Below are 17,144 nucleotides of genomic sequence, written 5' to 3'. Positions count from 1 at the left end.
GGGGATTATGGGAGACTCTAGCACTGGGTAGTACAGTCGTACGAACATCTGATACTACCACAGTCATTAAAGAACCTGGCGTACCCGAAGTTTGCGTACGAAATAGTGATATCGCCAAATTTGGCACTCGCGCAGAACGCAACACAGATCTTTGGGAGTATGCAAAACGCCGCCCTCTCCCCTATGAAAAAACCACGGAGGAAAAGATTTCGCAGCACACCAAAGAGCTGAAAAAGAAATTCCGTGGGGAAATCAAAATTCGTCACCGACCGACCCAATCAGACGCGTTCTCGGGAGTCTCGTCCGCAAATAACAATATTTCAAAGGCGATGGCATCTCGCAAACCAAAAAAGCCCCAAGTAGGAGGCAAACGTTCTCGAAATACTTCTGCAACTCTCAACACATCGAATGCTTCTTCTGTTGCTGCGTCTTCAGTAACATCTTCCGCCGCTTCACCTTCAACGTCCTGAAATAAACGAACCCGTCGCGCCCCCGACTATTTCGGTTTCGAAAGTTCTGTGTGCTCCGTTAGCGATGACTCTGCCGCCCCTGCACATAAGAATCAAAAGCCTGAAAATCCAGTTATCGCGATAATAATTCAAGAAGAGGCAGCTCAACCTCCTGCACCAGCGACCTATTATGAGCTCCAAGTAGTGAGTCCTCCCGCACCCCCTCCTGTTGGAACATGGTCACCCGAGAGCTATGAGTATGAGGACTATACAAGAGAAATAAGTATGAGTGTCTTTGACGCGGAGAATCAAATTTAAACTACAAACAATTATGTTCAATTTGTTAAATTGTTGCTTGTGTTGATTCTAAATTCAATAATCCTTCATTCTTAATTTAAACATGGATTCGTATCACTTGTGCGCTCATTTTATATTAATGTTCACTTTTAATGTGCGTTTGTGTCTCAATTTCTTCAGTTAAATTTGATGCTGCATGTGTATCAATATTCTCAATGTTATTACTTTCGTGGATCCGCACTTCGATTGTGCCTCAGTTTATGTTTTCTGTTTGTGCTTTACAGTAAATGTTGAGAGTTTACATTGATTTTACTCTAAGTTTAAGCCCCTCCTTTCCATTGCCCTGTCATCATTCATTTGCAGTTACTATTTATACTAACCAGTACATATGTTAATATTGTTCTAAATTTTCACACTATTGCAGTTTTAAAATTTCTCTCGAGCAGAGGATATGTGGTACGGTTGTACCATATTAAGTTCATGTTTCATTACTTCGTACTAAATTAATTTAAGTTTGCCCTTGTCAGGCTAAAAGTCACATTTCACATATAATAATCAATTTACCGCCGACTAATAAGTCAACTTTTCAGTTTTGTTCATATCTCCTACTTTTGATTATTTATTCATTCTCTAGAATCTTATCATTGAATTCAGTTGCATTCAATCTACTCTGTTTTGCACTAAGCGCGATCCTATCGGATTTGAGGAGGAATTCCACCTTCGATAATTTTGTCTGTAATCGCAGCACGATTGCTAAGTAAATCTAAAAGTAGTAATCCCTCAACTTAGTAAAACTTGGATTCGCACCTCGAATCCATTCAACAAAGTCTAAGTGGATTTGTGACACGAATTGTATCTCTACAGTCAGGGATATCACAGGAGCGAAAAAGCAAGCGGTTTTAATGCGCAAAACTTTTGCACTCTAATTGTATAGTAGATTGAGAAAATGGTGTTTGAACAGCATTTCGCTTTCTCAATTGTGATTTTTTGTTCCCGTGCCGCAATTCGGCTGTGATTTTTACTGTTTATGAGAGTTCTTTATGTTTTTTTTTTCAAATCGTTCTCTAAATCCAAGCCTGGTCAATTCTAGGTCTAGTTTTTTTTGTTAAATCAATTAAAATTCTTTGAATTGTAATTCAGGAGTTGTGTTGCTGTTTTATATTTTCCTTTTATAATTTTTTCATAGTTCTTCAGAGAAATGATTTAAAAAGGAACGAATACACATCAATGGTCTTTTAAATGCTGTTGAAAATCATATGACTGATAATTTTTGTATTAAAATTAGAGACCATAGAAATGATTTGTAAAAGTTTCACTTGGACAAAATACTGAATGGACAAAACTACGTCTAACTGCTAACTAAGAGTACGCTGGTTTACAACTGAAAACATGCAAACATGTGAATTGAGCACTTCGCAATTCAATTATGACTTTATTTCAAATGATTGAAATTATTAATGACCACGATAGCGACGATAAAAACAATGATTGTACTTTTAAAACCGATGAATTTGACAAATGTGACCCAAAATGCCAGTTCCAATATTGAAAGGTTTCAAATGTCAGATTTTAGCAAAGATGAAGATAACAACAAAACGACAATTTGCCCTCAATTTTTTTTTGTAAATGTGCATTGCAATAGCCGCAACGCGCTTGGATGGAGTCGCAATGTTGAATCGACACAATGTGACGTCATCCTGCCTGTTTTTGCAGCACCTCATTACGGATTTGTGAAGAACGAGGACATGCCCCATGAATACGAAACATGTCTTTTCGGTACGAGCGTTAAGAAAGTTTAAAAATTGTGCAGATTCATAATAAATTTCAGAGCAGATTCATAAATTTCAGAACTTTTTCAATTGTGCCCAGAATCTGGTAATCTACGTATAAGTTGATTATAAGATTTTGGGTACCATTAAAAAAAAACAGTCTTAAATGTGTTGTTCAAAAATATTTTTATCATAACTTTGGCATGGATGAGGTATAACTCATCCATACCAAGGTTACGAGAAGAATATTTGAAGTTGAATAAACAGATCACGTTTATCTATGGGCATATAAGTTTTTTACTCCCCTAGGTGCACGTGCTATTTTTTATTACTTACTGATGGGGGGTAAAAGCAGAATAGATCCCCAAACGCAACAAACGGTCGAAAATATGGACATATCTTAAATTGAAAAAAAAGTTCCGAATACCTTGCAAAGCACAGAAAATAACGTTTCTTCCGTGCATCTGATTGATCTGTGAAAATGGAAAGTTTATGTTACAGTGAAACATGCTTTGCATATATACTTGCTACGTAACGTAGTGTGCGTTGTTTTAAGTAATACAGAAATGCACAACCGTTCAGTAAGTTGACATCTTTTAAAAAATGTGTCTGGGTAATCTGCTTAGCGCTTTGAAAAAGTTCAGATCTCTCATATCAAGCGATCTCTCGCTGTGTACTTATAATCCAGGACCAATAGTATCAAAATGTTTCGTGGCTTTTCAAAGAGACGAATCGAATAAATGTTGCTGCAAGAAGCAAAGAAATCACGAGGACTGGTTCCAATGAGCCGAAAGTTACATACCTCAAGTTTTGCTGGATCCCTTTGCGCGCTTTCTGACAAAGAGGCAAATATGGTTCCGAAGCGTGCGAGATATCAAAACTGAGTCTAGGAAGCGTTTTTGACACCTATAAGTTGAGTATAGAGAAAAGAACTAAGTTGGTTTCAATAGGCTAATGAAACTTTGAGGCAACCAGTTATCCAACCAATAGAACCACTGCGGTATCCTTAAACAAATGATCACTTGACAAAATGAGCGTGTCTGACGATACAATCTAAATCAAATCAATTTAAGACATGAACTACCTGGTTTAATGAAGAGTTGCTCTCAAAAACAGTATGACTCCCTGTTATTTGAAAATCATTTTGTTATTATGGTAAATCAAACCAAACGAGCCATGTGCTTCGTGAGGGAAGTTAGTGTCTTTAAAAACTATATGTAGACGTTAGTTGCTCGGGTTCAGTTCAAACTGAAATAAAGGAAATTAAACTCCGTTCTACCACTCCCAAGTCAGATGCGTCAAGTATGCTTTTTATACAACCCCGTCCCCCAAATCCAACTATTAATGTGACATTAAAAGAAAATGCACTACAATTCTTTCTACTACAAGAAGTTTGCTCAATTACTTGATTACGAGACAGCTGCTTATTAAGAAACAATAGGGCAGCCAGACAAGAAAATCAGCCTAATGCAACGGTTTAACGCTTTGCTGTTTCGCTAATTGCATTCCAATGAGTTATGCAATTTAAGGCAATGTTAAATGAAAGTGATTACACGGCATCAGCATCTTTATTTTGTCTGCTCGCCACGGCACGAATGTCGTGACTTGCATCCGATGTCTATGATCCTCAAATGCTTCAGTGACCTATCCTGACTCACCATTGCGTTATACAATTTTTTTGGTCACAGAGAAGACGTCAATTTACCATCGAGAGTAGCAAAACGACCTGGTGAGTGCCAGAAGAGGTCATCAGGTACTGCATTGGTATTAGCAAAAAGAACAATTTTTTTACTACTGCGAGCTAAATTGAAACGGCTGTCGCATATTCTGTAATGTCATGCAATGACAGATCCTCATTTTACATGGTCGTATGGTAAAGAGCAATGACGCATGGCGGTTTGGTCAATTGCGTGTGACAAGACATCCAATGTGTCAAATTTACTGAAAGTGCACGATTTCCATCGTCTGCGTTTTGAATCCGCTTCTACTTCGCGCTCATCCCAAATTCATTGGGGGAGAAATGAGAAATGCTGACCAAAAACTGGAATTTAAGGAGCAGTTATCCATGCGCTTGATTGAGCAAAAGTCATTAATGCAAGAAAAGCATTTTACTGTACCGAATTTCCTCTTCATGTTGTTCAAGGGTTTCTTTAATTTCTATCTATGGTCTCTTGAATTTTGTTTTAAATGAATGCTGACAAACATAAAAACTCTCGACAATAGATCGTCTGTAGGAGAATGACCTGTTATTAATCAAATCACTCAACTCTATAAGGGAACACGCAGCATTAAACGGCTCTTGAGTTTTTCTGACTCCTAAATCTATGGGTCTAATTGGAGGGCTCGCCTGCTGCCAAAAGTAGGCCACAGTCACAGTTCCAGAAAATTGATAAAAACGACTTCTCTGCCCCAGAAATATCGAAGAGAATTCGTGGCAATGAATTTAAAGGCTTCAGATGCAAGATTGTTCAAAAATATAACCATTTGCTTGTTTTTCTTTGGATATAAATCTTTCAGCTCGCTATAATCGGATCTTTATTATCATCTATCAGAAACATATCAGGTTATTGCATATCAGATATAGTACATTTTCTATCGTATTTTGCTATTCAGTTGCCCTTGAGTATTTGAAAAAACAAGGAGGCTCATTAATGTGCGTCCGCACATGATGTTCCGACCCGCGCTCTTTTGACATGACTGTCAACCAAATGAAGAGATAATCAGAAATAGATCTTTGAGTTTAAAAAAGTTGTTACACAATCTACTAAATGAAAGACATAATGCCATGCCTCACAACTGCGCTTGGTGATCTCACACCATTATTAAGACTACGTGAGAAAAAAACTAGGTAAGCAAAAAAAAACATTTTTTACGGCAAAAAATCAACATCTGAAACTAAATGCACCTAGTAACAACGTCACAATACAATCAGAAGAAACCTTAACTATACAAGTTTACTTTTTCGTTACAAAAAAGCAGATGAATGGGACCTTATATTAATGAGACTAAGCAACAAGTTGACAAAAACAGGCAAAAATGAGGCGAAATTCAAAGATCAGACAATATTTTTCAGAAGAAATTTTTATAAACGCCTTAGAAACCATTAGCTTTCAACAAAAAACGCACTTGATAAATTTACTAAAAATTCGTTATGAAACCAATAGAATCTCTGTCTTTGGTTAGACTAAGCCACAGAAACGGACTAAAGAAAAATTGAAAAAAAAACAAACAGTTTGAGAAAGCACAAGTTTTTGAACCCATTAAAATCTTTCGCTGTTATCTGAAAACTATAATTCTTTTTTCAATTGTTAATTAAACTATTTCAGATAAAACTATGCTTAAAGAATAAGGATGATCACTTGGGCCTCATTTGAAAATCAGTGGGAACTGCTATTACGCGAATGTGCTTAAAGAAGAAAAAATGAAAACAAATTTTGACCATTAACAAAACAATAAAAACGCATATTGTTCAACAACAAAAAACATCAGTTACAACCTAATATAAATAGCGAACTTAATTTTCGAACTGCAAGCAAACGGAGGCCGCCCTCAATAATGAGAATTAGATACAAGCTGACAAATGTAACATTAAAAACAGAAATGTTTAAAATAACGTTTGAAAACAAATACAATCCTCAACTTAAAAGCTAATTGCTAGAAACCTGCATTGAGCACCCTCATTTGTTCAACATTCATTTTGAGGTCAAAGAGACCTCTTAGCTCTTTGCGACTACATATAGAATAAAAAACAGGGAAAAACAGCGAATTGAACGAAAAAAATTGAGAGAGAAAAGTGTCGAAGCCATTAAAAACTTTGCAATTTCAAAAAAAATTTTCACAACAATGGATTGTTTTTTGTAAAAAAATCACTCCCAAAAACCAACAAAAATGAACAAATTTTTAAAACCAGGAAATTTTTTGAGAAAGCCCATAGTATCAAAGCCAATAAATTCAATAGCTTTCAACGGAAATCAATTAAAAAGTAAGTTATATAAAGTTATGCCTCGATGAGAAGGCAATAATTTGTTTCATTTTCAAAGCATCAACAAATCATCATAATAAGTCCTATGACTATGAAAACGACAACAATTACAGGCGAAAACCAAAAAAATCAGTAGAAAATTTTGAGAAGACAGTGTTGAAGCCATTAAGGCCATACGTTTTTCTCTGCAATCATTATATATGATATATTGAAAGTGTTTTCTATTCCAATGGGAACTTGAATTTAAAGGATAATGTGTAAAGATTTCAAAAAAATCCATAATTATGAAAGAGATAACCAAAAATTTTAAAAAAATTATGAAAATTTGTGGCATCCAAGTCATAAAGACAATAGTTAGACGATTAAAACGCTAACCAGATTAAATGTAGCTGAAGCAGAAAAAAGTGGGTCCTCTCATTAAGGAAATGGACTTACAATTCACAGAAACAAGTTTAAGATCGGTTAGTGTAAAAAAAATTTTTTCCAAAAATTGTTTTTAAAGTCTCAACAGCCGTTAGCTGTCCATTCAAATTACTACATAGGTTGGCTTACTTCCCTCTATGAAGCCTATGACACTTTAGTCAATTTTATAGGAGTCTCTGTCATAGGACAACAAACGTTTATTTAAATTTCACAAAGAAAATCAAAATTTTAGTCTAAATTACGAAAACTCAGAGTCGTAACCATAAAAAAATGAGCGATTTCTTAAAAAACAAATTATTTGTTCATTGATCATCATTTGACTGTAATTGAGTTGTGTCTAGAACAGAACCTGGATTTGAATAGTAACTAGTCTCTAAGTGACTTGAAAAAAAAATTTTAAAAAATGAAATGGTTTTTAAAATATCAGCTCTCAAATAGAAATCGATTTTTTTGTCGTAAACTTCCCTATACGACGAAAACGACCCTTTTATATGGCCTTTCGTCTGTTATAACTACCAGATTGTTTCATTTGTAGCATAAAATGTAATTTGGAGTTGATATTTTCAAAGAAAAAAATCTTAATTTGTACAAAAAAGTGAACAAAATTATGCCAAACATCACGTTGTTCACACAAAAATTTAAACCTCGATAGCTCCTCGAAAAAATGAAAATCAAAAAAAATCTTTTTAATTGCGAACTCTACGCTGGACGAGCTTTTTAATGATACCATCCACATTTCTCTACGATTAATATATCGATCGGCCAAAATTGTCTGAACAAAAAAAAACCCATTTGAGTATATAGTCCCACCCCCACAAGTGGGGTCGGAACAATAAAAATGAGTCGCATAATGTGAGTGTCATAATCTTCAGGAGTGAAGCATATAACTTGACGATTGGTTTAATATGACCAGAGTTCTGACTAGGGAATCTAATAAATATTTCTAAGTAAAAGTTGATAGTAAAATTCCTACTTTATTCTAGTCATCATAATCATTTTCTATGCGGTTACTCAGAACGTTCTAATACTTCTATTCTATTATGTATCATTTCAGATACCCCCTGCATCCATGGCTACTTCAGCAAAATGAGACCTCAGCTGCACTTATTTACAATTGATACTGCGCCAGATTTGTTCTTCTCTATACGTGACTGTGCAATCTTCATCAAAAGTAACCATCAATCTGCAATAGCGGCGATAGTCCAGCAGTCTTATACAGTGGATCCCAAATTCAGGTGTTCGGGTCTGACGCTAAACAATGTCGTAAACAGTTTCACAATGGAAACTGACACTTTGTCCACCACATGTTTTCTGAAAGGTAAATGTAATTTCAAGTGGCGTGATAGCCGTAAGGTGTGTTATTTACTCGCCAATGATTGATTGTTCAATACCCTGAATATGTGAAGCTGTCTGTGTGAGGATGAGCTCTATCTCTCTCTGTCAACCATAGCTCCAAGTAGAACATAGCCTTCCAATCTTGCCAGCAGTGATTGTACGAACCGTGTCAAGGATTTTGCCTAAAAATAACACGGAAAAGAAGGGAAAAAGTGTTAATTAAAATTTCATCGATTGTTCTTTGGTTAATGATTATTAATTAAGGGTGGAGAAAGAGTACTATAAAAATGATAGAAATGCAAATAACTATGAACGAGTGTCAAAATATAGTGGTATGATGAAAACAGTGTAACTATTAAAAAAATTAACTATATGTAAATTTTCCATTCTTCTAATTACACTTAATTTATTACATTGCTGCAATTTCTTACAATCGTTTTTTCCCTGTTTTTCTTATTTCTACAATGTTAATTAAATTTTCTCCATTTTTGACAACCGGAGAGTTTAGGGTGGAAGAGTGCTATATTTACATTTTTCCCCACTCATTTCCCTCTCATTTTAGGTAGCAATAAAGCAGCAATTGCTTTATTGAAGTATATTAAAATGAATGGAAATGTTGATTAGACTTGCTACCCGTACTTACAGCTCATGATAAAACAGGTGCTGCTTCATTCATTTCCAAATTTAAGGCAGGGTGTGACTCTGTCCTTCCGATTTGAGAAAGAATTGAAGTCTGCCAGCATTATTTCCGTGACAAATTACAGTGTGTTTGGCACATGTACAGTGCTCTTTCATCAAAAAAATTGTGAAAAAAGACAAAAAATGTTGCGTCAAAACAAATTTTTCTAAAAATGTGCATGTCAATTACAAAACGCCACGAATTCAATAACGCAACTATCCAATTACGTTTGTTTGTTTGTTAATATGGTGCAAAAAAATTTCAGTAGTGCAACTTTACAATTCGTCCAGTAACTCAAAGTGAATTTTTTTTGGAGATTTATGTATAGATGACTAGCTTCTTTTGTGTTTATTCTTTAGCGAAGCTATTGATTGAAATAGCTGCCATATTTTTCAGATACAAATGTTAAATTTCCATATTTAATTGCTCTCGTACAAAGTTTGTAGCAATTATTGTTGGTCTTTTTTCATGCAAATTTTTTGCTGTTTTTGCCATTTTCTAATTTTCTTCTAGAAAATTCTTTGACCTATAAGGTGACTTTTTCACGCTTTCGTTCTTCATTTTTGTGTGATCTTTATTAATCTCACTCCGAAGTAAAGCTTGTTGCTAGAAACAAATCGATTGCAGCATATCATAACGGAGGGACTGATAGCCGAGTGGCCAGTTCGTCTGGAGCGGAAGAGGGAGGTTAATTGTTCAAATCGTGGTCATAAATATTTGCACTTATCTAGGCTACAACCCCTGAATTAAATTGCATCGCCTGTCGTTCGAGAGCAATTCTTCCGACATAAGTCAGTTTATATTTGTTTCATTAAATTTGTTTAAAACGGATCCAGCAGCTGCGTTCAGCTGAAGTTTTTTTTGTTTTTTTTGTTTTGGATTGCGAACAGACTAGTGACATATATACGACAGTTGGTGTGCTATAATAGGAATTAATCTTAGTTGAAAAACTTGTGCTACATTTTTTCGAGGCGAACTTTTACTTTGTATTTGCTACTACACTTTTAAGCGTACCAATTGGCTTTGTTAGTGGCCAGACGCGTGGGCGTCACATGTGAATGGGTTTTAGGTTAGAAATACAAAGAAAATAAGGTATTAGAGTGACGACAAGACATCTTTCAGGCATCTTCAATTAGGATGGAATACGACTAGCTCGTTCGAAGGGTTGATTTGAAGTTCATTTTCCACATTATTCGATATTACTGTGAGTATCTAAATACAATTTTTCCGCCCGAGTCCAAAAGACTTTTTTTTGAATAAAGCTATTCAATTTTGCTTTCTGATAATGGTATTTGTGAATTATAACAAAGAAAATGTATTTCAAGGATAAAACTTCCGTGAGACGAATTCGAGAGCTAAAATAGGGCATGATAGATCTTTTGCTGCACAATTTGTCGCAAGTCCGATTTAAATGCGCTTTGAATTATTCACCAATTCTCCGTTCAGAGAAGTCAGAGGACATTGGATATTAATTGCTGGATTCAAAAGGAAATTACTATTATGCCAGTTTTTAGGTCAACCATTCCCAGAAAATAAACTGTTGAAAAAAAGGAAATTAGTACAAATAGTTTTTCTGAAAACTGGCAGTTCTGGGTCTAGTTTTTATTTATTTAATGAAAACTCTTTGAATTGCACTTCAGGACTTGTGCTATGTTTTTTAACTTCGTCGAATAATTTTTTTTGCTCTACCTTAGTTCACAGCTCTTTCAACATTTTGCGTGAAATCTTTTTGACTTCGCTAGGCTAGTTTCACTCTTCTCTCATTCTACTAGAAATGTTTTGTTTTTAAACAGCAGTTGCTCAGCAAACCAATTCAAATTGAACAGAGTTGGTGTCAAGAAACGAAACCAGAAAAAAAACGGGACAACCCATTAAGCCCAATTTTAGATGCCAGTGACTCAAACTTTGTTCTTAGTTGCCATCTCTAATGCTTACTGGTATTTATACTAGCCCTTGTGTCGTCTCACTACGAAACAGGAGTATGTTCAGCTTCAAAACGACATCAAATTAGTTCTGTACAAAAATCTTTTTTTATCATTAGTTTTTTCTCTTCTTTCAATCCCAATCTTGGTTATAGGAATCAACGGTGGGTATTTTCCGGCAATCTGCTGGGCATGTTTAAGAACTCATTTTAAGCCTTTTCAGCGGTATAAAATTCTACAACCGGAATTGATTCATTTTTACAATTTGATTGTTTTAGTTTTATTGTAAATTGTAAGGAAATATAATAATTTCAAAATAAGAACAAACGATCTATTGAGGTTGACAAAAAAACTTGTTTTTTATTTAAAAAATTTTTGATTTGATTTTTATTTGAAACGGTTTTCACAATTCACTCATAGGCAGTTCTGGGTCTAGGTTTTTTTATTCAAGCAAATTTTTTGAATTGCACGTAAGGACTTGTCCTGCTATGTTTTTTAACTTCGTCGAGTAAATTTTTTTTGCTTTACCTTAGTTCACAGTTTGTTCAACATTTTGCGTAAAATCTTTTTGACTTCGCTAGGCTAGTTTCACTGTACTCTCGTTCTGCTAAAAATGTTTTGCTTTTAAACAGCAGTTGCTCAGCAAAGTAATTCAACTTGAATAGAGTCGGTGTCAAGGAAAGAAACCAGAAAAAGAAACGGGACAACCCAATAAGCCCAATTTTAGACGCTCGTGACTCAAAACTTTGCTCTTAGTTGCCATCTCTAATGCTTATGGTTATTGTTACTAGCCCTTGTGTCGTCTCACTACAAAATAGGAGTATGTCCAGCTCCAAAATGACACCAAAATAGTTCTGTACAAAAATAATTTTTTTCATTAGTTTTTTCTTTTCTTTCAGTCCTAATCTTGGTTATAGGAAACAACGGTGGCTATTTTCCGGCACTCTGCTGGGCATGTTTAAAAACTCTTTTTGCCCATTTCCGCTGTATAAATTTCTTCAACCAGACTTTTTTTCATTTTTATAATGTGCTTGTTTTAGTTTTATTGTTAATTGTAAGGAAATACGAAATTTTCAAAATAAGAACACACGATCTATTGAGGTTGGCAAAAAAATCTTGATTTCTCCGTTAATTACCCAAGTTTAACCCATATTATTTTTTATTCAATCTGCTAATTGTAGCTTGGTGTGTTTTTGCTTTATACCTTTATTATCTAAAAGTCCAAATAATTTTGTTTTTTGGTATGCTCAATTTATGCAGGCTTCAACACCTTATCCATTCAAAAAATTATCTTGTCAAAAAACTCTACAACTAGAATCGGTTTTACCCTGTTTTTGAGAACTGTTTTAACGAATTCTTAAACACTTGCATGTTATAAATGATCACAAAACATGGAGCCGTTGAGCAGACAAAACAGTCTCAGACAAAACAGTTCCAGAAAAACGCAGTCCTAAATTGAAAAAAGCCTCAGGCAAAAGAATCCAAAGAAAACAGACCAAACAGTCGTGGTTAATGCGCTCGTTAGACAGATCAAGTAGAGAGTGCAGCTTTGATCTTGAAAGAAAGCTTTAAAGTAGGAAAATCTAAATCACCTTGGCGCAGTTGTTAGTGATATGGAAGCACATTCGGAGGTCGCTGGTTCAAACCCGAGTGAGAAAAAAAATTAAAAAATGGAGATTAATTTGGATCGGAAATTGGAAAAATTAGGAAAAGTGTTAAAATCTGGAGAACCCGGCCGCGGGTTGTCATGAGAGAAGGGAAAATGAAAAAGTAGTTCATGATCGACATTTTCCAAGAGTCGGATCGCATCTAGCGTTTTTTTTAAAATAAGTGAAAAAAATTTTTGGTAGAAAACAAATCAAGTGAATTACAGAAAATAAAGGTTCAGAATAACGAAAGCAACACCTGTTAGAGATATTTTAACTGCTGTCTCTCAAGAAATCAATCATATTCTGATGCTGGTAATATTGAACAAGTTCTTGTAAATTTGCTTCAATTTTTGAGTAAATCACTTTCTTTGGCCTCTTTACTTGGCCATCATAGCCGTTATCTTCTCCACCTCTATTCATTAGTTATTTGATTGTCTTTGAATTTCTCAGTAAGTGCGGTTATCAATGGGTGTTTTGTTTTGACAAGTTTATACAATATTACTATTCCAGCCTTCGACGGAGTTGATTGCTCTGGGATAGCCTTTCTTTATGCGCTTGCAGCAGTTCCAACGTTCAATTCCAAATCGCGGTTTCTGCCTCTGTCCAGTAGAGTTGTTTCGACCAACCTAATTGTCCTCAAAGTGAATGAAAATTGGCTCAGAGTTTTTTCTATCATAACCATAGCCTTCAAATATGAGCATTTCCGATTTGTTGTTTGTCTGAACGGGTTCCATATTAACTTTGTGCGTCAAAAATATGACGCCCACATCGTGAGGCACTCTTTAATATGCTTCCGGAATAAAAACAAATATTGTCATTGATTTTAACAACTAGTTTTGCGTCCTCTTTTACTACTTTGATAATGTAATTCTTTTAGCTTAATGGTCAAAATCGAATTCTATAAATTTGTGGGACTATTTTGTCTGGGACTTTTTGGTCTGATTTATTGGGAGTTTTTCGTACGGGACAGTGTTATCTGGACTTTTTTCAAATTAGGACTAATTTGTCTGGGAGTGTTTTGTCTGGGACTGTTTTGTCCGTACACGATAGAGCCCTATAATTTTGATCTTAAAACAGTTCCCAATATAATCTCATGGGTGTCGGCTGTACCTATATATAGTACATAGAAACCATTATTCACAGTTTTAATATGTCCAGATAGCTATCAAAAATCCTAACACATAACCATTCAAACTCAACTTTAATGCATAGAGTCGGCTTAATTGGGTTATCTTTACTCTGTCCTAGTCCATACTCTATTGCTAATAGGCAATAAGTATGTCCAACGTACTACTAATTCAAGAAAAAGGCAGCAATCTGTTTTTTTTATCAGAATTGCTTGATATTTTTTTCAAATTTTAAGTTCATAAGGTAATTTTTCATTGGTAAGTTTTTAAGGTAATTTTTCATTGAGACATTTATAAAAAACGGTCACAATATCACCTCAATTGGTAGTAATCTTTGATTTTTTTTCCATTTGGTTTTGCTTTTCTATCAATAAAACGTAATCACTAATATCTGACCGGTCAATTAATTGACGCCCGGTTTCCCCTTTTGTGAAGAAGCATCAAAATCTTTATGATAGTTGATTGACACATTCTTTATCAGCCATAACGCATTTCGAATATTTAATACAACGATTTTGAGGATTGTTTAATATTCAGCTCACCTCAGCAGTTTCACAGTAAAAAAAAGTCTAATGATTCTTCTACCTAGCTGACATTTGATTTGCTGTTGCAAATCATTTTGAGATTTTATCACATGCCTGTTCTTGTAACCAGCCGGATCTACTTTGTTTTGTCTAACTTGTTTTTTATATCCCCGTTACAATAATGTTGGTGTTGCTATAGAACACATTACTATGTTACAAAAATTAGCTCGTGTGCCTGGGGGAAGGTGTGTAAATGTGCGCACTAAGTTATGTGCCCATTGAGGGCCGAAACAAAATAGATCCAACTTGACTTTGCTTTGCCCTAAATGTAATGATGATGAACAAAAAATCTTTCAAATTCTCCCATAATTTGTCAACTTGATCAGATATTTTAAAATAAGTATAGAAGTTTGAAATTAATTTTTATTGCTGTCCACGTGTTTGTTTGTTAGTTTATGTATAGGCAGAAACGATTGTGATTCATTGGACTGGGATTCATCTCGGGTTCCTGGCGTTGCACTCAAGGGAATCGTCTTTTCAACGTACGAAAGATGTGAGATTTTTTTTCAGATTGACTTACATTAAACTATTGCAACCACTCACAAAATAGTAAATTTTAAGTGGAGTTTCTACAAAGTCACTGCCTATTATACATAGGTAACACTTATCCACTTACTCCCAGTACCACCTGCATTCACTCACTGCATATTAAAATGCTTACTAGAGCTAATACAAGACTGCGTGATTAAAAAATGATTTTATATATGAACGGAATTTTAGGACATTTTCAAGAATTTATTTTGAAAAGAATCAGACTACAAAGTTCTTTTTTGTTTGTGTAAGACTATGAAAAGGATTTAACCACATACGGTTGGTTTGGATGATATTCTCGAATGCTGACATCTATTTCGATCGCCAGAAAGACTATTTTTAAATTCCGAAGAAGTGGTTGAACTTGTCATGAAAACCTTGTCATGAAAATTTATGCTATACAATTTTAAGAAGAGGTGATGCATGATTTTAAATTGTGACCTCAAGAAAGTGCTGTTCGAAACTGTCTACTTGATATATGGTAGTTATTGTTTGCGCAATTGGATTCTCAACATAGATAAGTTTACCTTAAGTTCTTTTCCTTCACGTGGATACCCCCAAAACTAATTTAATTTTCAAAAACCTAATTTTTTATGAAAAAACTGCAACATGATTTTACTATGAAAATGTAACGCCAAGGACAGAAGTAAACAATTTAAGGAGTGAAACAATTTATATTTTTTACAATTTGGTCGAACAAAAAGTCAGAAAAATTGACGAACAAAACAAAAAACTTTAATGCAATTGTGGATCATCTGTAGAATCTTTTATAAATTGAAAATTCATGGCGATTCAAATGAAAAAGCGGACGAAGAGACACAAAGCCAAAACAAGGATGCTCGGTAATGTGCGTGCGCACATAATGTTCCGACCACGCTCATCAATTTTCTTGACTTAATTTGCTACCAAATGATAAAGAGATAGAAAACTTCGAAAACATAAAAATCGCTCAATAAAACACTAATGGAAGAATATAATGCCACGTCCGAGGACCGATGAAACTTGTTGTTGATGGGACTACCAGAAAACACAACAAATAAAGTCGAATAACAAACAATAATTACGACCAAAACTCGATGTCTGCATATAAAAAACCATAACAAAAAATAACTCGCATCAGATAAAACTTCAATAAAACGAAATTATCTATGCTCAATAAGAAAAGATATGGGACCTGACCTCAATCGACTGGGTAACTGGCCAACGAAAGGAGCAAAAAGGTGCCAAGCTCAAAAACACATTTCTACTTTTAAAAACAATTAATTTTAAAGTGATGTTCATCATTAGACTCAATTAATTTTAAAGTGATGAAATTACAAAATTAGTTATTGATATCTCCATAGGAAGCCATTGAGACCTGTCATTTTCCAGTGTACGTCATACAACTACAAAAGAAGACAAATACTGGCAAAATTAAAAAGATCAAATAAACTTTGTTTAAAAATGGCAGTGAAGCCATTAAATCCACAAAATCGATAGAGAAACAATTTGAAAAATGTCGACAGAAAAACGATTTGAAAAATGTCGAAGCTCACTCAAAATTCCAAAAATGTTTTCGAAAACATATACTTTCAAAATTCACAACAGACATAAGATTTCAATAAAAAGAGATAGATTAAGTTTCAACACCTCAGGAAGCCAAATGGGCCTCTTATTATTGAGACTAAGGCACGAGACTACCAAAGAAAAACCAATACAGGCCAAAGCCAAGCCTTCATTAGCAATTTTACGACACCACAGTGTTCATGGCACACTGTTTTAAGGTTGTTATCTGCAAGAATTGTAAATCATTACTGATTCCCATATGAACATCAACGGGTCTTCTCTATAAAAAGGACTACGGAGAAATGACAACAAAGACAAACCCAAAAATGAACAGTATAGAAATCTCTAAAAACTTTTATGAAATTAAATTGTGGAAGCCGTCAGTCAAAAAATACAACTAACGAAGAAAAAGATGTTTGAATCAACAAAAGTATTTGATACTTCTTATTAGTGGGATTGAGTTACATGGTGGCAAAAACGAGAGCAAAAAGAAAACAGTTAAGGTTTTTTTCAAAAGTTAGTTTGGAAGTCATATAACCAAGAGCTATAAACTGAATTCTTTAAATACTTTCAGTTATTCAAAATTTGAATTATTTCAGCGCTTTAAAATGTAACAAAGATTGTTTAGATCGATTACAATTTTAGCAAAATAAAAAGGAGACCGGAAAGTTATCGTGAGAAAATCGGTAACAAACCGAAAACTTTGTCCGTTACCAAAGAGAGAAAAATTGTATAGCAACAGGAGGAAAATTGGAATGCTGGACGAAATAATCGAATCGTATCACCAAAGAGGAAAAATTAGAGGGAGAAGCTTTTCAAATGCTCAGAAGAATATTGTTTTTTTTAGTTATC

At 34.5% G+C, this 17,144-nt stretch overlaps 1 protein-coding gene across 1 annotated transcript in view; it reads left to right on the top strand.

Moving 5' to 3' along the window:
- Positions 1–2,251: 2,251 nt before the first annotated feature.
- LOC142349951 (uncharacterized) overlaps positions 2,252–17,144 on the top strand; it is a 20,759-nt gene continuing 5,866 nt past the window's right edge. The window contains exons 1-3 of the mRNA XM_075401851.1: positions 2,252–2,522; positions 7,975–8,238; positions 14,620–14,709. Of these exons, the coding sequence (XP_075257966.1) occupies positions 2,252–2,522; positions 7,975–8,238; positions 14,620–14,709 (625 nt within the window). The remainder of the gene's footprint in view (positions 2,523–7,974; positions 8,239–14,619; positions 14,710–17,144) is intronic.

The sequence above is a fragment of the Convolutriloba macropyga genome, chromosome 1 (genome assembly GCF_964194025.1).
Source record: "Convolutriloba macropyga chromosome 1, txConMacr16.3, whole genome shotgun sequence".
Taxonomy (NCBI): domain Eukaryota; kingdom Metazoa; phylum Xenacoelomorpha; order Acoela; family Convolutidae; genus Convolutriloba; species Convolutriloba macropyga.
The sequence above is the reverse complement of the archived record's forward strand: the minus strand, read 5'-3'. Positions and strand labels throughout refer to the sequence as shown.